The following is a 22,172-nucleotide window of genomic DNA, read 5'->3' as shown; positions in this document are numbered from 1 at the left end:
CGAAGAGGATATCGAATTTCAACTATACCACGTACTCGTAACTTTACATTTGCGGTAGCGTTTGGTGGCAAGTCACCTTGCAGCGTTTTTCCATGTCTTTTCCAAAATTTACCAAACCCAGCAGTTAATACCACAATCACATAGCGAAACGACGACAAAAGATTGAACTGGCGTGACATTTGCCTCAACGGGCACAACTCGTGGCCTCCTACAATTCTCTCGGAACCATCATCGCACACACACGTCGCTCTTGCTCTCTCCTTTTCAAACCGGCCAGAACAAGCCACCCAGACGCTCCACGCCAAAGCCAAGAAAACCGAGAGCTCCAAGATCCTCTGAAGGGACAACACAGAGGCAGTGAATACACAGAAGACCAAGAAGCGCCCTGATGTCGTAACAGTGCAGGAATGCTAAGTGAGTGTGACAGTGCTGACTCTTCAGGGGTCAGGCGCGTCGTCTGCGTGGGACAGATCCACTGCACTGATAAAGCCTTGCTTCAGCCGATCCATGCGGAGCTGTCTATCGCGCTGCCACTGTTGTGCTGGGGAGCAGGGGGAGGTGGGTTGCGTCCCTGACGTCGTCGGTCCCCTGTCGCGAACAACGGTGCTCTGCTGGGGCGCCTCAGCTGCGTTACCGTTCTTCCGGCCACTTTCCCGTTGGCCTCCCGCTCGTCCTCGTCTCTTCGCTTCTGCCTCCGGAAGAAGCCGAGCTGAGCGAGGAAGCAGTCAAACAGAGAGAAGTTAGACAAGAAGTAACATGCTTGCATTTCTTCAGCTGTCACAATGCGATGACGCTACTCCCGTCTTCCCTTGCCAAACATGACCGTTTCTCTCCGTAACACACACCGGTCCACCCGACCTCCTATCCGAGCCTTCGTCGGATCGCCTACCACACACCTCTCCCCGCCCCCGCAGCCCAAAGCCACAACTGCTAACATGCTTCTGCTCACAATTACAATGCTAACATACAGTTGTTTGCCAGGTACAATGTTTACTACGTTCCCGCCTTACTTTAGCGTGTTAGCATGCTAACATTTTCTAATTTAATAAGCCTCTATATTTAGTGGTTTTTCTGGTTTTCTATAATAATTAACTTAATGTCTTTTGGTTTCTGACTGTTGGTTGGACATTTGAAGATGTCACTGAATCATAAATTGATTGATTGATTAATCAAGAAAATAGCTGGCTGATTAATTGACAATGAAAATATTTGTAACCTGGCTGCAGTCAGTCCTAAGTTTCATGGCAATCGATCTAATAATTGTTGAAAACACAAAAAACCAAACATAACCTTGTGGTGGCACTAGAGGAAGTGTCAGAGATTTATCAGGAAATTTAATACTGCTCTGTAACTTTTTTGTTACATTACACTCATTAGGCAGAAGCTTTAATTCAAGTTCATAGGTAGGTACACTGTAAATCAGAGATATATTTAAAATATGTCTGGCAAGTAGTTATTAAGCATATGATCAAAGTCAGATAACAGTGTTTCTTTTTCAGACTTTTAAACTGTTTTCAGACTTTCTCTGCCAGCGGGTGGCAGTCTAAGCCAACACTGAAGTCTGTTACTGCTGACTTGGATCTTTTACTATAGAAAAGTACTGTAAAGTTTATTTGAGTAATTGATTTAATTTTTTCAGCACAACACGGGTTATATGAATATGTGTGCTGCAGAGATATCACATGACATTATAAACAGTGACTGAAAACACCCCACAGGGTTACGTGGGATATATGAGGACATAAGATAACTTCTAACATTGTAATAGACCAATATTAGATTCATAATAGAACAATATGCTGCTATTGACTGTGGATAAACAGCAGTTCTGAAGCATAGCTGATATTTTGCAGACTCAGTGATCAGGGTGATCATGATAGGGTGACTTACCTTCCATAGAGCCAGACTGAGCAGAGCTAACAATAGGAGTCCTCCCAGCGTGCTGCCAATGATAATCCAGGTAGGGATCCTGTAATCTCCCTCCTTCCTGATCTCCAATAATATCTGTAGACAAGGTGAGATAATGTGACAACATCTCATTTGTGTTTCAGACACAAACTGAACTCTGTGTCAGCTATATTATTATTTGGTGATCTTGTAGAAAAATGAAACTTTAATGTACACACAATAATGCAGTAATTCACTTCAATGGGAAAGTGGTCTCAGACCCCACTGTATATATAATTATAAATCAAGTATGTTAGCGTAAATGAGACTGTAATGACTACAAAAGATGGCACAGCTGTGACATTCGCAGACCAGTAATAATGCACTCCCCCTGAGGTGATGATGATTATAGTGGATTATAAATCCAGACATTTGTTATTGTGGTTATACTCAGCAAGTGGACGTCACAGGCCCAACATGGAATATTTAAATGATTAACTGCAACTGTAATAGACATATGTACAATAAAACAATGACTGTTTTATGCAATTTGTCTTTCTTAACATACACACACACACACACACACACATACATACATATATAATATATATTTGTATCTAAAGAAAGATAAATCAATTGCAGCACAGATCAGAATCAGATTTACCAGGAAATCCATTCTCCTTTTTACACTAATAACACATGTCAGCGAAAGGAAATCAGTATTTATGGAATTTGTTCATGAAAGCATAGTAGAGATACAGGATGAGTGCTGGTAGTGGCCAATAGATGGCAGCAAAGATTAGTGTACATGTCGAGACTTTTACATGTTGTGCCGCTGGTCCTTTCGGTCCCTGAGCACCACACAGCACGTGTGCTCCAATACCAACCTTTACTGTCTGATTCTGCACTGCCTCAGTTCTGCAATGCCACGATCAGCTGTAGCAGAACCCACTGGTATTTTTTTTAGAAAGTGATTTCTGCAGCAAAATATGTTCCTTTTTATTGTTAGATCAATTGTACTATTAAAGCATTTTAATACTTTCAGTCAATTCAAATACATTTTAAGGGACTGATCTTCCTCAGCACATAAAAACACTGTGTTCATACATGGATAGGATACAAATCAGAGAGATGACAAATATAATTAAATTATGATGCTTTTATCAATCAGTTCGGAGTCAGGTCAAACCCAGGGCAGAGGCAGTTTATAACATTAGCTGTTGTTGACTCACATGTCTGACAGGCCTCGCTTCATGTAAAAACATGGGGCTGGAGGAGGGGAGCTCCACTGATGCACTGGTTACCAGTTCCAGGATTTTAAACTTCAGCTGGAGAGGAAATCAAAACAGACCGCCAGTTTTCACAAACATATAACACAGCTGAAAGACTGCAAAGCTGTCATCGCTACAGTCAAAGCAAAATAACACTAAGATGAATAGAGAAATTGCATGCATGGTTATACTGTTATAAACCTGGGCCAATCACCAAACATGTTATTCAGTTTCACACTCACTGCGTGTAAGGTATCTATTCGTAGTGCTCCTGTGATCCTAACTGCAATTTCTCTGTGGGAGGCCACATTGACAGCGCACTGGATCGGCAGAGTTAAGGTGTTGGATTGATTCTGTGTGAAGAAGTCAGACACCAGCCTTCAGGAAAAAAGTTGCCAAAGATAAAGTCAGAAATAAAACTCTAATTTGGGAATGAAGTTGGTTGGTTTGCACTTTACCAAGCGGGAGACGCGTGAAAGGTCCTCAGGTGATGCTCTGCTCTGTGCCACATGCTGAGGCGGTAAACAGTGAGTGCCATCTCTCTGAGGTGTGACATAAGAGTGAAAATACCAGTTACTACGTTACAATCTCACATCTGCAGAAAAAGAGTAAACTAATATTCTGATAGGCTGAGTTATATTTGCCTTACATTACAACCAAGAATTAATATCACTTTGCAATTTAAAGAATAGTTTAACATCTTTGGAAATATGGGAAGCTCAATACCAATGTGCCATGGAGCTGATGTGGTTAGCGTAGCTTAGCATAAAGACCACAGAGGGAAACTAAAGAAGTAGTTGTACTGATTTCGAACCATTTTTGTAGTAACTCTTTAAATAAGACTAACATTACATTATTCATGTATAACAAGCTGATGTGACTTTTGCTGAACAACTGTCAGCAAGAGACAATTTCTAGACAATGGCAGATGCTAAAACATAAGTTAAAGTAGAGAGGAAACTCTGACTAAACCCCTGCCCTGAGCTGCAACTGTCCAAGCTCAGCAAACCTTAACAGTGAAAGTGATACTCTGTTTATAAAAAGTTAGGAGGATGTTTTTTTTAATACCCTCTCCAAAATCAACACTTGAGAAAAAATGTAATGAATGGATTAAACAGCCAGCGTGGTGTCTGCTCCTACATAAGCTGCAAACATCAGCACGTCTTAGTAGCGACAGCTGTAACTTAATGTTATGGTCAAGGAGCATTTCATGGTACTACTCCTATACTGGGGGTTACAGGTAGCAATAAAAAAAAAGCCTCAGTCCAGTCACAATAGTACATCCGCTGTGAACCATTTCACCACTGTGTGCAGACTAACATTAGCAGCTGTGTTGGATTTGGGGGAGATTGTTGGGAGTTGTTTGAAAATACAAAAAATATTATAAATGTAACCTCTACCTTGCTTGCCCTGGTATGTAAACCAAGCAGCCAAACAGAGTCAGAATGAAGTGACACTCTGATCTTACTCTTCTCTCATTATCATACTTATAAAACTAGAGCTAGCTCTATGCTGCAGTATAAGAACAATGCAGATTCTTTATTGCCATGTTTTCTGCATGGGACATAACCTTTTGTTCCAGGGATGCAGATTTAGCCTTTTGCATGTTATCATGTGAATGTGAGCATGGATGGTCTGTCTCTGTGTGTCAGCCCTGTGACGGACTGACCACTGTCAGCTGGGATTGGCCTGCTTCTGTCTATCTTTGTGCGCATTATGTGCCGCATGCGGACAGACAGCTTGACAGGCATGACGACAGTAACTAAGAGGGGTGGGGCTTAGCTAACGGTCAACAAGCTTGATAGTTCATTCTTGACTTTAGACAGGTGGGAAAGAATCTCAGTTAAAGATTGTTTTATTCTTTAAATTCAACCATCAAGAAGAAGAAGGTGTTATTATTCTTTCAAAAGTTACATTTTCTCCCTTTCAATCACTGAGACTCGCTCTGAGGCTCCACACTCACCTGGTCAATATGGAAGTCAGATATCTGCAGGAGCTGGTTCCCATTTTTTGTCATTTCTGGGATCTCAATGTTCAGCTGTAGATCCTTTACCGGAAAGTAGCCAAGGTTCTGGATCTGAGAGAAAACAAAAGAATAAATTGTGTAAATTATTTCCAAGCAGCGTTTTCCTGTGCCGTAAATTAAAGTCATGGTGATGATGCTCTTCTTGACTCTCACCTGGAAAGTGAAGTTGACAGGAGGACCGATAACTCCGGGCTCCTCCAGTGACAGCTCTGATTTGATCTCATACCGAGTTGGATTTGAATCCCTTTAGAAGTAAAGATTAAACATGAAACAGTAATGTGTGAGGAGCAATTATCTTTCATTTATCTGGGCTTTAAAGCATGTCGTGTAATTATACATGATAACTAAGACCCCATTCCAGCTACAGCATCTCCCACATTTATTCAGTATTTTCCAGATCTCATTTAATCACTTTGTTACTTCCTGCTTGGAAGCTAAAAAGCTTGGGCAACACAGAAAATGACAAACCTAGTGAAGAGAATGTCTGCCTCGTATTTCAGTGAGTAATAGATATCATTGAAATTATCAGCTGTGCTCATTTCCTCGCCATCACTGTTGAGAGAAGGAGACAAAAATATCCAAACAATGTTGTTACACACCAGATGAAATATATATCCTTGTAACTCAGTAGGGTTTCAGCTTTTTTAGCTTATCTCAAGGTTGCCACTTGGTGTGTACATGCTTGGTTGTTATGACATCACTCCATGCAAAGAGAAAATGTATTTAGGAGTCAAACATTTTAAAAATACATTGAAGGGTTTAAATTTATGTTCACACCTGCCGGCCTCCAGGATAACCCTGATGTGGTCTAGGAAGACAGTCCGACTGAACTCGAACTCCAGACGAAATGTTACCTACACAGAGGAGAGTAAAGTTTCAATCACTCAAAAACACTAAAAGCACAAGTCAAAGGTTCTTTTGACTCTGCATGCTACTGTACAGTATATACCCTGCCAAACAGTAAAGGCCCTGCATTATGGATTAAGGAGTAAAGCCTGCAATAACCTGCTCTAAGTCCCAGGCTCTGACCCCAGGCAGCCGGCTGCACAGTTGGTGCTGCTTAAAAAGAGCCAGGGAATTTCCCCTTAGTTGGGGACAATGCCATAAATACAAATCAACATGACTACACACACACACGCACGCACACACACCTACCATTGTCACATTCACGGCGAAATACAAACAGAGGTCTAAAAGAGAAGAAAGGAGGCAGACACAAACAGAAGAGACAACAGGCGTGTGAGAAAATGAGAAACAATTGAGGAATCCTAAACGAAAACAAACAGAGGAAGACCCTTAAGTGTGGAGAGAGGAGGAGAGAGGAGATTGGTAGCAGAGAGTCGACTGAGCAGAGCCAAGCTGAGCATTGTTTACAGTCTTCTATGCCGTAATGAAATCCTGACAGATTCCCTCTGACCAGAGAGGAATGCATAACAATGTTTACTGTAGCGTTCCCCCTCCATATAGTCTGACTAATCCTGGACAGACCACAGATATACAACACACTGTACATACGAAGATGATGATCTGTTTTCTTTTGATCTTATCCTATTTGTGGGGAATGACCCCTGTAAGAAAGCTTCATCTTCTTGTTCGTCCTGTTTTCAGGATAATTGGATGAATTTATGTGATGCTCATTTAGAAGAAAGTTAGATGAAAACACACACACACACGCGCGCACACACACACACACACACACACATAGGAATGCAGAGACACACACATGCATGTAAGTGGTATGGGTTTGGAAGACATGATTGTCTGTGGCAGGAGGATTTTTGTGCGGCAGCATAACAGAACATGGAAACTGAGACAGAGCATGAAGCTCCTCTTCCTCCTCGGGGTCGATGAAGTCTGCCCACATCCCTGAGCCACATCCACTGTCAATCATCAAACACTTAATTGCAATAACTAGTGTACCACGTCTCTGTGTACACCAACGAGAAAAAAAACCTCCCTTTGCTGCAGCAGTAGTAAAGTTTACAGTACATGCTAGTTTTACACAGGTCAAAAGAAACCGGAAAAGTCAAAACAACAGTGACAACTGGCGATTCTAAAAAAGCTTGCCCTCAGGTTCCTCCTTTCTTTCAGCTAAACAGTGGTCAGGGCTGGTTTGGCAGTGGCACAGATGCACAATCAGCCTTGTTTAACTCTGTGCCACATTTTTAAAACTTTCTAAACCAGAGCGGATCAGCCTTGTGGCTCTGGATGCTGTTCAGGCTGAATAAGTGGGTATGAATCACTCTGAGTTTTACAGGGTGACCCGAGTCCTCTTGGTTCACGTTGTTGGGGAGTGTTACAGAGACATGCGGTGATCTTTTCGTTGCTAAGGAGATGACTATTGTTTGTGATAATGACGTGGTCAGGACATCTCATGAACTCTTTCAATCACCTTCATTACTTCATTCCTCCAGTTTTTGTCAGCAGACTTTCTATCAGTATAAGACTATTGTTCAGACATCAGACTGCTTATGTGTAATCTGCTCGCTCTTTAAAAGCTTTTAATTTCACGGTGTAATGTGCAATCAGTGTCATCCCCAACCACAGTTAATTCAAACATCACCCTCTCTGAAATAAAATTTGATGCCTTGCTTTAAAGTACACTGGAAAGCGCAGTCTCTCATAAATATGGTTGACATTACAAGCCTGTGGAAAGGCTTGGAAACAGCAGAATTGAACGTGAGAATCAGTAACAGATGAGAGAAAAAATACATCTCAGTGTTTTTCACTCGGTCTCACCTGGTGCACCAGGCTAAAGCGGAGAGAAGAAGCTCTTCAGGAGGAAGTTTCTTCTTTTGCTCACAATGTAATAACGACCAAATGAGATTCTCATTTAATTTTTATAGTGAACTGAGGAGGAGGGTATTGCTTGACTGATCTTTATGTCCAAATAAGAGACAGCTACTTTGACCTTTAAGAAAATGCTTTCAAAATATGCAGAGTCACTTGCAGACAACTGTGTGAGTGATGGCAACAGGACTCACATATGTTAGGGCTTGTGTCCCAGGGACTCTCCACACTCCACACTGTGGGTTTTCAGTTGCATCAATATGTTTCCTGCCAGTAACAGTGTGTCCTCTCTCTTACAAAATGTCAAACAGATCAGAGATCTACAGCGTGAAGGGTGATTCTTGACCTTGGGAACACGTTGTATGTATGAACTCAAAGTTGTCATCATCAGCGACATGGACTAGGTAACTTTGGGCACATTATAACAAGTGATCATAAATAGTTTTTGGTCAAATATATCACGTAACCAAAGTTGTGACTCTGAGCTTCATGTGGGATATAGTTGAAAGCTGTGAACCATAACCTTTATTACATGAAAAATCTGTGAAAAACCAGTGTTTTATCTCTCGTTTACTCTCTCTGCACACAGCAAAACGTCTCAGCTTCTACTTCTTTGCCTGTTAGGCGCCTTATTATTCTGAAATAGCGGCGTGTTACAACCCCTAAAGTAGGATACTGGATCAAGTTGAAGAAAATAAGAAACTCTAAAAACATTTTACACAGCCTGGTGACCGTTAATTAATTAAATCTATCTGCATATTTAATCTTTCATTTACTTAATCATTATAACAAATTTTTCTCTCACTAATATTTTTGCAGTTTTTTGGCGCCATCACCCAGTCCAGCGTGATGTTAGATGGGTTTCTATGTTTGTGTTTTGGAAATGTAAAATGTTGAAAACGCTTTACTTTACGTGTCGTATTTTCTAATAAAAATTCTTAATTGAATTTCTTAGGAAATTGAGAGGAAAGTTTCAAGGATATTAGCTGGAAAATACAGGACCCTTAAAATAAAAAAATTACCAAAAATGTATAAATAATGTTTGCAAATAAAATCTCTCATGAACTAAATAGTATAATGACTTGAACTTTAAGGTCTTCAGGTTTAAGATGTGGCGGGTGTGGGAGTGGTGTGTGAGGGCATAGAACTGTACATAATGTTAAGTCACAGGTAAAACGTATACACTATAAATTAAGATGAGGACGTTGATCTTAATCGTTAATGTGCCACTAAAGGATTTTTACACTCACGTAATAAGACTAATTATATTATTACAGTTGCTTATACTCACAAACGTTACCTGTAGACGTTTACATACAGAAGGACGTGTTTCAGCGTGGACACTGTAGACTTTGATTTCAGGCTATAGAAAGAAGGGATCTCACAAACCAGAACTAAACTGGGCTCTTCTGCTTGCCTTGTGGTTCTTGCATTAACCACTGTGGTCTGCCATGTTCATCTAAAGCCTGGAGCATGTGTTCTGGGCCCCTGTGGTCTAATACAGTCCACGTCGATGTTTTTTCAGCCCCTGGGTAGCGGCACAATGCAGCTGTAACAGGGCTACAGGCATTTCCCAGATTTTTTATTTAGTTTCATCCTATCTGGGAATCAGTATGAAAACTCAAATATGAATGAATTCCTCATGGTTGGAAAGATCAACTTTTACATCTCTCTTCACTTTGAATAAAGAAATGATGATTCTCACCTAAAACATATGGCATTTTTGGACATAAACCAAAATGTCAGATATAATGGAGGAAAATGAATGAATGAATATTATGTTCACATAAAGAAAGCAGCAAAACTTACTAATGTAATCAAGTTATTTCCTACCTATGGTTACTTTTTTAAATAAATGAAGTAATGTATAATATATAATGAAGTATATCATTCTCAGAGTGATTGAGAGTGCGGTTATCTCACCTGAGACTTGGCTCTCATGAACGGAGCACTAACATTGCAGATCTTCTCATTCCTCAGTTTGTCCTCATTGTAACACTCAATCTTGATGTCAGAGTTGTCCTGCATCAAAAACAACAACAGTTTAGATGTTTGTTACAGTACTGGTATCTGAAATGCAGCCTGCGTCTCATTTCATTTGCTGGTTAAACCTAAAGGCATCTCAGAATATAGTTTTACACATTTAACATAGTTTCACAGTTTTGAGAAAAAGCACATGACTAGTTTATGGTGATGATCAGGTACCTTGACTATGAGGCTGGAGAAGCGTAGATTGTGCGTGTAGGTGATGTTAAGGCGCGTGTGGTAGGCATTCTCTCCTTTGTTCTCCAGTCGGACGTCCACCACCATCCTCCTCCTGTTCCCCTCCAACACCCTCAGAGATCCCTCCAACCCCTGCTCGCTAATGTGGCGGCAGAAAGCACCACGAGACTGTACGTGCTGTGCACAGAACTGACTGGGAGGCAGGGAGGGAGGAAGAGGAAGCAGAGTCGAGTCATGAGTAAAAATTGATTGAGTCTATTTGTGTAAATATGGTATGTCTGCGAATTCCCGTGAGTGTACTATGTGTTGCAATGAATATGTGTGTACCTACTTTCGAGTCATCAGGTCGGTCATACTCTGCAGTGCAAGGTCCGGTATGCAGCGGTCGTCCTCATCACAACCGTTCCAGAAGGGCAGCTAGCCAAAGAGACGAGCTTTTGTGAGTCAAAGAAACTACTAATCCTCTCCTTTCCAGAAGATGTCAGATGGTCTCTCACCTCAGTCCTCACAACAGTAGGCCAGCTTTCATCTAGCACTGGTCCTTGGTCTGGATCCTGTAGTCCCACTTGTACAGCAAACACTATGGGCCTTGCATAGTCTGTGGTCTCCTAATATAAAACATTAAGTTCAAAGATTAGCCTGTGGTTTTACTCTATCATGGCACTTTATCTATGGCGCTAGCTTTTTATGGTTTACACAAATATACAAGATGCTCGAAAGATATTATTATAATCTCATTTTAACATACACTGTGTGTTGGTTTTGACCAATGTCTGAGACCAAATGAATAGACTGAGGCAGCTGAAGTATTTTTGCTGAAATTCACATGTTAAAATTGGACTCTTATATTTAACAAAGGACTGATGAAGCATTTTAACCTTCACATTGTATTAAAAGTTTCCACAGAATCCTAGATGCAACAAACGTATAGCTTTCAGCCATCTCACCTATTCAGTGATGAAGTAAAACATTACTATTAGTAACTAATTAACAAGTAAATATTAACAAACAAGCCCACAATTAAAAGAACAAATAACAATTTCAAGCTAATTCTCTCCTTGCAAGTTACCAGTGTCTTCGGAAACAGTGGCTGCACTTTTGTATGTGACTCTTGCAACACGGGACTCACCATGACGTGGAAGTAGATGTGTTCGCAGGTCTCTTCTCCAGGAAGGAGGGTCAGATTTTGAGGCTGCAGCTTGTTCGGGTTGTCCAGTATGGCACGGGGATTGAAACGTCTCTCCGCAATGGAGACGTTATACTTGATCCCTAGTAGGTCACAGGAAGAGTTAATACATTATACAGCTATGAGAAACTGTGAAAGATCCTATTCAGCAGTGTTTGTGCTAAAATGTTTCTAACATACAGCTATAGCTTCTGTTCTTACTTAGGTTAGTGCAGACTAATTGACAGACGGCAGCACCAGGCTATGGTAAATGACATCACTGTAAGAGTGCAGAGCAATAATATTAACTTGACTCTGAACATATAATAAATGTGTGACCAACATATACAAGAATCCAAACCCTCTGGCTTCAGTACTGAGTCACTTCCAAGCCACATTGTTTTAAAGGCTTTCCATTTATTGCATCTTGTTTTCATGGCATGAGAAAAAATCCACTAAGGCTGAACTTGTGCATGTCTTGTGTTGGGGGTCAAGTAGAGAATTAGAGAGCTGGAGAAAGATCTGGGCAGATAATGGAAACTGAACTGGAAGCTTTTATCCACTTTTCACCACATCACAAGGATCATTATCAACTAATATAAATTTTTTTTCCTCTCTTGATGAGAGAAACTCAGAATTACAAATGACTTTTTCCTGTGTTCAAGTTCTCACTTGAATTTTTCCCATTTGAAGAGTTATGGGGCTGCACAGCACCACTTGAGAACATCTGAAAAGTAGCTCGTTGAGTCTATTTGTTTACAGACACCACTCTCAAATATTGTATAAAGATATCTGCATAAATAAGATTTACTTGAATGAGAAAAGTTCCATTTTATGCAACAGACCACTGCGAACTTGAAAACACCAGCACATCTGCCATGCATTACCAGCCAGACACGACAACGAGAGAAAATTAAATAAACGTGTTTACAAACGTGTATGCAACCATGGGAGACAAGATAACTCCCTCTGTTCTTCCTCTACTCTGTTTTGACACATCCCATAGATTTGATAAAGATGTCGGAGGGTCAGGAGGTTAACTCAGAACACGCTCCCCCGCACTTCTGCTTCCTCCCCCCCCGAAACACTGTGTGAAACTGGACCCTGCCACGATATCTCTTAAAACAAATTGTGAGCAGAGTAACCTTGCATTTATTTGCAGGTGGGCTACCTATCTGCTGTCACTGCCACCAAACAGTCAGAAACACCTCTGGAATAAAACAAAAGATATAAACTTGTAGATGCATTCCAACATCTGACACCACCAGCGTGGTTCAGATATACCAGCGTTGGACGCAGCAGCATTAGCTTTGGCAGAGAAACAGCAGGGAGATCAGAATCTCTTACTGCTAGTGAAGGCACATTCTGCCTTGGCGCCACTCTCAATGGAAGGAGCCATCACCATCAGCTTTTACGGGAAGCCACATGGTGAAAAGTCTGCTGGACCCGGAACATGAAGGATATATATTCATATGGTCGAATGCCTTTTCTCACTTGAAACCAGCCATGTTTCATCCTGTCGTGTATCAAAGTCCAAACAACAGCTGAGCTATGCTGCAACTACAGATCCAAAATATAAATTTCTCTGCTCGAGCGTATTGGTGGAAATGGTCTGTTAAAGGTTTGACAGTCTCCAGAGGTTTGACAATACAGCTGGTAGTGCGAGCATCTTTTTGTCTCAGAAACTAAACATGATTGAGAGGTCTCCATTTAAGAAAAAACATATTTTCTCTATAGATCTGATAGGTTGTACAATAAATAAAAGGCTCACCTTTACTGAGCGGTCAAAAAGGGTTTTGTTAACCGAGGGAAGACACCAAAAACATCAGACAAGGGGAGGAACTGGGAAACTTTCGTGTGCTTGCGCAGCAGTGGATTATTTTTGCTGGCTTACCAATTTCCTGTGTGGGAAGAATGGCTGTCCTGGCAGTGATGTTGAAACATACAATGGCTGACATACAGGTCACGTCTTTGCCACCTCTCTGACAGTCCTTCACAAAGATGTTGATCTTGCTGGGCTCAAACCGAACAGTGGCATATATCCGGATGACACTCTGTGACCTGTGAGGGCATGAAAGTGTTACAGATGAAGCCAACCCATAACCTGTGAGACTCTAGACTATTCCTGAAAATATGATTCTTCCTGAAGGCATACATAAAACAAAATAAAAGCGCAGGGTGGCAGTTACATTTATTAATAGAGTTGAGCCCACCTTGTACTGACAACAGTATTATTTGCTGGGTGAAATACTAACCAAAGGAGAACAGCTGCACCAAGGGACCCTACTGCCAGGTCCACTAAACCATCATCGTTCATGTCCATTGTGCCATGGATACTGCGGCCAAAGTACTGCAGGCCAGGGGCTAAATCTGCTGCTGCTATCCTCTGAGAAACAGGAAGAGGAAAAAACACCATATTGACAACAACCGCAGTTTACAGTCTTATTGTTAGAGCAGCCACATGTGCAATTAAACTGTGCAGTTCTTGGGAAATACAATAATCACATTTAAAGCCATAATAGTAAATAGACACTGTACATTCAAAATGACTTAGTCAAGGATAATAAAAATTACTTCATCACTCCAAAAGTATTTCAGTACTTCTTAAACTATAAGGCTATTCTCTAAGCGGTAATGTAGGGAAATTACACTTTCCATTGCCACGGAGCCAAAAAGAGATTAGAAGTTCTATGTACAACATTATCTCAAGTTAATATTCAGAACAAATGTTTTTTCCTCTTTTCTAGGGTTTGTGTGGTGTGTGGTTTTTGTATGTTTTAGCTCACTTAGTACAAATCACACATTGTAGATTATTACCAACCATTCTCTGAAGCATGCCATTGGCTCAATATGTTAATTGCAGCTACTCGTGTCTGTTTAAATCTAACTAACTTCTTCTGTCAGTGCAGAGCCTGTCGTTGTCCACCTGTCCAGCAGCTGCCCATCATTCCTTCATCAGTCACTCAGTATATACACCAGCACCTTTTCACACAGTCTTTTGTTAGATCCTCTCTTGTGCTCCTTAGCCCTGTTCTTGCCCTTCACTAGTTCTGTCTGCCCTCACCGACGGGTTGCTTGTGACTGACCTGAGCCTTCATTTTCAAGCAAGTAAGGCTTCACACATCTGGGTAAAGAGCTGTCACAAGTATAGAGTGACACAAGTTGTAGTTTTTTCCTTTCTTTTTTTTTTACCATACTGAAATGATCATAAATCAGTGGCTGCCTAGAAGGTGGTAAATCAAATGAAAAACATATGCCATGCTTTGGAAGGTGATTGGCAGTAACTTGTACTGCATGTGTGATTATAGTCAGGAGGAAAACACATGCTAATACATTTTAACTGTATTTTTTTGCACACGTCCTACCTGTTTGTACTTGCGTATTATTCTGTTGTGCTGACTAAAGAAAACATAAATGGCTCCTTTGTGGTCGTCTTCCAGCGGGGCGCCCACCACCAAGTCATTGAAGCCATCGCCGTTTAGGTCAGGGACAGGAGCGAGCGATGAGCCGAAGCGGGCGTTCTGGCCACCATTGTGGATTTCCAACGCTCCTTCAAGGATGAAACGATTCTGAGGGATGAAGGGAAACATAACGAACACATAATCTGTTATCTTTTTAGGCATATCTTAAAGCGTGCTCATAAATGTACTTGATACATTCTTTACATGTCATACAAATCATCCTCGTCTTGCTACCGTCAGAAAGTATTTGTTTTTCCTTTGGATCTCACTTCATGAATATCTCAAGACAACTGTCCCTCAAGGGAAAGTTCAAAAGAATTTGCGACAACACACTCTGGTATTTTATGTTGATAAATACATTAGCTTTAGGGGGAAGTTCATATAATCATAAGTTAGTGCTACAAACAAAACATGACATGCACATGGTTGGACAACATACAAAGCCTTTACAGTATTCACATGTTGTTCATATAGTATAAATAAATGTGTGTTAGTCTAAGCCAGTCCTACTTTATATCATACCTAGTTCAGCTCAGTTGTCCGGTCAAAGCACTTATCTGTTTGTTAAATTATCTGCCATTAATTTTATTTAGACATCTCATTATTTAGACAAAGGAAGAGACTGTTGTCATATCTGTCCTCCACCCTGTTAGGTTTGTTTTTTCAGTTATCTCATGATGTAATTTATACAGGAAAAAGCAACAAACGCAACTTTTTATAATCTTTTCTCTAATCAAACAGAAGATAAAGTTTGGATCGGCTTCTGTGTTTTCCACATAATCCTTTAATTCTGCCTTTTTGAACTCAAATATCTTAAACATCTGGCGACAGAGAAGTGAGGAATTTTACCTCCAGGTCATAAAAGAACTAAAGGATGCCATATAGCTTTAGTATATTTATTTGAAGTTCTATTCTTAGCGAGTGTTAAATCAGATGGAAAAGATCCATTTCTTTGAAAGCAACTACCCGACTGGAAAACAGTCTGACAAAATGGAGCCAAATACTAGCGTCCATCAGTAGTCATGCATATCATTGCTCCACTTGGCATCCCGGTCCTTAATGTAATTTAAGGTCGGCAGACGAAACATGAGATCACTTGTTTTTTCAGTTGAATAAATGGGAGGGGGGTTGATTTAGGAGGGTAGCTTTGACTTCTCAGCTACCTGATGTGTGCGTGTGTGACAAAGAGGGAGACTGATAGAGAGATGGGGAAAAAATATAGTCAGCTCTGTTTAAATTTGAAACACATGGTTCGTGTGGAGGCCATGAAGGGTCATGACTAGTCTGCAGTGGCTCATGTGTGAGTGAAAAGTGCAACTTCTGTATGTGCTAGACCGTGAATGGAATTTCATTTTTGACCAGCTGCCAGACTTTACGCAACTTTATTTCGCTTTAAATTTGTAGTTATTATCCCTTAAATTTTGGTCAGAGCACTCGCTGAAAAGGCAGAAAAGGCTCAGTATGAGCTTCTCGGTGATTATCTGTACTTATCCTGTACTTACAATCATTTTCATCATTACTCTGACTGCATCACAGCTTTACCATCCATTTATTTCTGATAAGGCAAGACATTCTCCTGAGAATGAGAAACAGGAAAAATATCTATGGTAGATAAACAAGGCAAGGGTCTACAGCTACTCCAGCAGCTCTGTGAAGCTGGAGGCTCAGTGGTGCTTTGACTTAAATGCTAGCATCAGAATAATAACATGCTCACAATGACAACGGTAAACAATGACTCATTTTTTTTGCGCACTTGGGGGCAGCAGAAACAAGATGTGAGGACAACATATTGTCATTAGGCAAGTTGATATGACAAGCATACTGAAAAACGGTTGCCTATACTGTACACATTCAGCTGATACAGAGCAACAGTCCGATATTCACTCTTCTTTTACCTCTGTTTTGTTCTCCACCAACTCCAGATGTTCATCAGCTGGATGCTAACTGTGTCTGTCTGTTGTTTAGTGCTGGGGGGTGGTGTTCACTGGGTTTTTAGAGCTTTTTCAATGAAAGCAGCTGATTCGCTGTGGCCAAAAATGACACCATATGAGTGGTGAGAGTGAACCAAAGCAATAAAGTCGTGGGACGGAAAACCCAAACAATGAGCTTAAAGACACTATAAAGCACCACAGAGCTAAGGGAAACTACAGGCCTGTGATCTGTTGTTGACATAAAACCATTGATTATAGCAGCTTTGAAATGCGAAATATACAAAGTGTCACAGCAATCCATCAAATGATTACAGAGATTTTTCCAAAAAATAAAAATAAAAAGAGAAAATGGAGACCAGACCTATTTTAGCGAGGTGCTGGCTCACAACAGACATAAAAAATATTTCTATTTTTGATGAGATGCTGACCAACATTGGCATTCCTAAAACCATGCTGCTAGGACAGGTAACAGCCAAAGAAACTTTTACTTGACTTTTAAAACTTTTTAAAAGTCAAGTCCACAGATTCACATGGATGTGGATGTTTAATATTCACTGTGACTACAGGGACATATTTCTGAACCAGCGCGTCCAAACTTGAACAGTTTTCCAACAGCAATACCACACCTGAATCAGCCACATCATGATTATTAATTGCCCTGAACATGTGGTATTGCTGTCCCGATGATGACAGACATTTTTTAAAAGAATGATTTCTCTCTGTTTGTGTTTTTGACTGTTAAGCTTGGCCTGCCTGCCACCTGTGATGTGGTTTGGGCCACACCAGATATTTAAATACCTCTTCTATGCCTGTTCAATGGATTCAAAACAACTGAAGACATTCATTATTCCAATGAGCAAGACAGACCTGGAATACCAGGAAATTTCCTTCTATTAAAAAAAAAAGTTCTCTCCTCCAAACGCTTCGCTGGAAATGGGTTTAAAAGGGGCAGAATACTTTCCTGCTGACTTCACTCTACACATCTAGTAAAGTCTGCACACTGGCATGGCAAAGTTTTCTCATTTGATCTGCACATTTATTCTGGACATGGTCATGTGTCAAATGTCTGGCTGCAGCATGTCAGTGTGTTAAATGAGTAGCTGGAATGCAACAGTCTGGTTCAGTGTGTGTTACCGGACACTTCTGGTGAGGTGTGTTAGAATTTACTGGGAAGGTCTGGAGTTTGAACAGGTGTTGACCCAGTTCTGTGTAGTGGGTCGCTTGCTCCAAGGTTGATTAGTACCTGTATGTGGCCAGCCTTTGTGCATTGGTTTAAGTTTGTTGAGTTTATACCTACCAGCTCTGTCACTCTGTAGATGTAGACCTTTCCCTTCTCCATGCCTGCACTGAAGAACATCGGCGCTGACACTAAAAGGTTGTCAGTTATACCGTCCCCATCGATATCCAGAGGTGCAATCTCACTGCCGTAGTAGGAGCCAATCTGAAAGACATAAACATGCATGTCACACTAAGATCTTCAACTTTTATTAGTTTTAATGATTTAAAAGCAATTCATTCAGGTTATTACGCTGTTGCATTGAAAAGTGCATTTATATCATTCATTTAAATCACACAACAAATATCTTTTTGTTCTATATATCTCTGAAATTCTGGACTTTCCCTGTTGTTTGTTGAACCACATGTTTAGGTTTAATGATTTGCTGACGATGTGGGGCGACTTTTGAGGTTAAATATTGTAAGCAAATGGTGGTCTGTGTTGTGTCTCAACAAGTGGTCAGAGTCCTGATGCTTTGCTTAGATGCTCAGACTGTGAAAGCTTTACGGAGAGAATCTGGATTAGTCACTGGAGTGGATGGAACATCATCTATTGGTTTTCAGATTAGAAACATCTGCCTATAAAAAGCTCTTTTCTCAGGAGCTGTTTGATCGAGAAAGTCCTCTTCAAAAAAACATCTGCCATTCTGGACGAGCTGTTGCTGACAAGGTACAATGTAAGCTGCTGCAGGATCACTTCAGACTCGCAGCCTGTGAAGCGTTGCCAGTTATGAGTAGTGGTCATTAACACACAGAGCCACATCCCATTTGAAATGATGATCATTTTTAAACTTCATGTGACTAATGTCATAGTGGGATTAAATCCTGCTAGATGATCTGATGTACAGTATTAAAATTATATAGGATATACATACATATGACAACAGTAATGGATGTTTAAACACCTTCACATACAGTGAATTTGTCCTTATGTCAACTCGCACCATCAGTGCAGCTTGTTATGTTTATGTCATTTGGACTGCAGTAGGGGAGCACAGTCATTTTATTGAGCTTAAATTTCAAAATGAAAATCCTTTTGGCTATTGGCCTTTTCCACGGAAGAATACTAATTTTTCCGGCCATCTTGTTTAATTTTCTAAGCTCATGAATTGGAATAATTCTGACGCTTTCCAAAGAACCAAAATGTCAAAAACAGACGGAGGAAGAAAGAGGAGCTCTATCCCTGAATCTGGCTGACGTAGCATCCTACACTGCCAGCTGTGATCCTCGTTTTTTATGCACATTATGTAAGGTCATGAAGAGATGCCCCCTGAGGATGTTCTTTTGTATTTTCTTAAAACTTACTGCAGCTGTCTACAGTCTAACTAAAGTGCTTAGCCAGGAACTTTATAGCACACAAGTAGCTGGTAAACTACCGTACCTGGCGAGCTAAATGCTAAGCTTTGCTAACCACCTGAGAACAAGCTAGTGCTAATAACTCACAGTAGCTCCCTCCCCCCCACAAAAGCTCCTCCCTTTGATCTCAGAAGTGTACTATATCATTCTATTCACCATAATTGAACATATGAAAAAACAGGGCACATATTTCCTTCAGCCCCTTGAGAAAATAGTGTTTTTAAATGCCATGTGACTGGGCCTTAATTGAGCCTTAGCTACATATTGTTGTTGTTGAGTTGCTTGTAAATGTAAATAAGTTATGTACTGAGTATATTTAAGGCCACAGTCTTTGATGTCCCCATGGCAGACCCCTCCCCCTGACACTGTGTGCACGCTATTAATGAGCTTAAATCAACTCAGACTCCAGTGGCATTCTCTAATTTTTTGTTTACAAAAGTCTATGATGAAAATTATGTAATCACATAAAGAGCTACACAAAGATCTTTGAAGGAGCTATTTGTAGGTTTTGCTACATGGCCAGTCTTGGCACAAATAAGGCCTTTAAAGCCTCTCATAACTAAGTAAGCTGCTCTCCATCAGTGGCAGTGCAAACAGAGATTTATAACAATGTTTTACGACATTCCTTGTTGCACTGTGGCGTTCTTCCAAAGCGTACAGCTGATGAACTTTTTTATCAAGTTGAAGGGTAAGTGCTGCTGGATACTACAGTACCTGCTGGCCTTTGAGGGAGTGCAGGATGGTGAGGTTGCCCGAGTTCTTCAGAGTGAAGATGATGACTTTGCCGGTGTGGTTAAATCGTGGAGCTCCTGCTACGAGTAGTCGACCATTTTTGGCTGACACCACAGACGTCACAGTGTAACCTGGTTACGTAAAACACACACATCAATTCTGCCTCTACTTACAGACAACAACCCTCTGAGGTAAGAAGTAGATTTCGGGAAGTTGATCTTACCCACTCTTGCCAAAGTTACCCATGTAGGATATTACTTGTAATGTGAATAAGTATCTATTTTATAATCCATTTACTAATGATCTGTATATTAAGTAGACTGATTGTTTGATAGTCAAATGGTCAACATTGTCAAAAGTCAACAAAAATCTCAGGCACTGCACTTTGTTGCGCTGTTTGAGTGAGCCAAGAGTGATGGGCCTGACCTTTAGGATTTTTGTAGCAGTGATTTGCATGACTCAAGGAAAATCTGTAAAATGTTGTAATTTGAGGAGTTAAAACTCAGCAAGCTGCATTCAGTTACGTAGAAGTGGCTGGTCTGGTTTCTCAGGTTTCTTAGATTTCTTCTTCTATTTCTTCTATTTCACTGTTTCCCACTAAAAATTCCACTTATGCCCCGTACACTTTTCCACCTTCATCTCTCATCTTCATAACCCCTTTTTTTCCCAGCTTTAACTTTCTCCCTGCGTGTCCAAAATTATGCATCCTCCTCATATTACTATTGAGTCTAGAATGGCTTCCATTGGCAGCGTGGTGGATAAGCTCAGACACAAACCACTGATGGTAAAAGCAGAGCTCTGTGGTGGTGGAGCGAGATGGGGCTGGATATGATGGGAAGCTCTGGAGCAATGGGTACACTTTATAGAGATGGGCTGCAGCTTGGACAATTGGTGCTAAACCACAGGTCTTCTAACAGGGCAACCATATATCCTTCCACCAAAAAGGAGGCTGTACAAAGAAACTAATGGCTGATGAGCGTGGGAGCAAATGATCAGGGGGTATCCAAGCTTAATCGTCATTGATAAAATAACAGCACTGTCCTCTACAGTTTTTTTAGGGTGTTACTTACCCAAATAGGCACCATGGTTCTTGAGCTCTTCGGGGAACTCCTGTGTGTAGGATGACTTAGGTGGGACCACCTTCCCCTGCCGTGTTTCCTTCAGCACTGCTCCGTTCCAATCATAAGCCCCAACAGCACCCACCAGAATCCCATCCTGTAGGCGAGGCGCACAAATATATTATACACACAGCAGGGTAACAGAATGGCTGTACTGCCTGTACTGCATATCCTCACAGCATGGTAAGTTCTGTATATGATGATGATGATACACTCTTTGCCCACCATTTCGGAGCACTGTCTGTGTGTTGTTGTGGTGAGTTTTCTTGGTAACACAAACTCTGAGGGAGGTTCTCTCTACATTTTTTGGATTGTTTTAAAGGGATATGAAGAAAATCTAATTACAGTACAACAACACACCTTAAATACACATCAATATTAACAGTATAACAATGTTCTGCTAACAAATCAATCCAGGTGACAGCAATAGTAATCATCCACTCCTTACTGATACAAGGTTTTATTCCTGGAATGCATGGAAACATTCACTAAACTATAATGGCACTCAGTAGAGCGCATACCTCTGCCAAGGCCAAACAATCCTACACATGTATGTGAGATCCAGAACTGTACAAAGTCATAGATCTCAACACCATTAATACGTCAGATTTTTTCATTTTCCTTTATGAAAATGTGAAAAAATTCCCCTATTTCGCAATGTTTGGGAAAGTGATAAAAAACAAACAAACAAAAAAGAACATTCCCCTTTGCCCTGATCGGCACCAAAATTTGATGGGTTCTTCCCTTTCCCATGTCCAATCCCTCCACTAAGTTTGGTGCAAATCAGTTCTGTACTTTTTGCATAATCCTGCTGGCAAACCAACAAACCAACAAACAAACCAACAGACAAACAGACACGGGTGAAAGTATAACCTCCATGATGGAGGTAATAAGTCGCCAATTAGACAACCATTTCAGATGGCGTGATTCATTTATC

The 22,172-nt window shown here is 40.7% G+C and overlaps 1 protein-coding gene across 1 annotated transcript in view; it reads right to left on the bottom strand.

The window, feature by feature from the left end:
- itga11 (integrin subunit alpha 11) overlaps positions 1-22,172 on the bottom strand; it is a 51,058-nt gene that overhangs the window by 4,589 nt on the left and 24,297 nt on the right. Inside the window, exons 11-30 of the mRNA XM_022748298.1 lie at positions 21,188-21,332; positions 20,100-20,248; positions 18,064-18,195; positions 16,195-16,203; positions 14,728-14,931; positions 13,618-13,748; positions 13,257-13,423; positions 11,327-11,466; positions 10,695-10,805; positions 10,529-10,614; positions 10,180-10,390; positions 9,898-9,996; positions 5,962-6,038; positions 5,653-5,736; positions 5,338-5,428; positions 5,122-5,235; positions 3,617-3,700; positions 3,401-3,511; positions 3,120-3,215; positions 1,891-2,004 (exon numbers count right to left, since the gene is read on the bottom strand). Of these exons, the coding sequence (XP_022604019.1) occupies positions 1,891-2,004; positions 3,120-3,215; positions 3,401-3,511; positions 3,617-3,700; positions 5,122-5,235; positions 5,338-5,428; positions 5,653-5,736; positions 5,962-6,038; positions 9,898-9,996; positions 10,180-10,390; positions 10,529-10,614; positions 10,695-10,805; positions 11,327-11,466; positions 13,257-13,423; positions 13,618-13,748; positions 14,728-14,931; positions 16,195-16,203; positions 18,064-18,195; positions 20,100-20,248; positions 21,188-21,332 (2,355 nt within the window). The remainder of the gene's footprint in view (positions 1-1,890; positions 2,005-3,119; positions 3,216-3,400; positions 3,512-3,616; positions 3,701-5,121; positions 5,236-5,337; positions 5,429-5,652; positions 5,737-5,961; positions 6,039-9,897; positions 9,997-10,179; positions 10,391-10,528; positions 10,615-10,694; positions 10,806-11,326; positions 11,467-13,256; positions 13,424-13,617; positions 13,749-14,727; positions 14,932-16,194; positions 16,204-18,063; positions 18,196-20,099; positions 20,249-21,187; positions 21,333-22,172) is intronic.

This window comes from Seriola dumerili, unplaced genomic scaffold (genome assembly GCF_002260705.1).
Source record: "Seriola dumerili isolate Sdu_G_001 unplaced genomic scaffold, Sdu_1.0 BDQW01000011.1, whole genome shotgun sequence".
Taxonomy (NCBI): Eukaryota; Metazoa; Chordata; class Actinopteri; order Carangiformes; family Carangidae; genus Seriola; species Seriola dumerili.
This window is presented reverse-complemented; position numbering and strand designations above follow the sequence as displayed.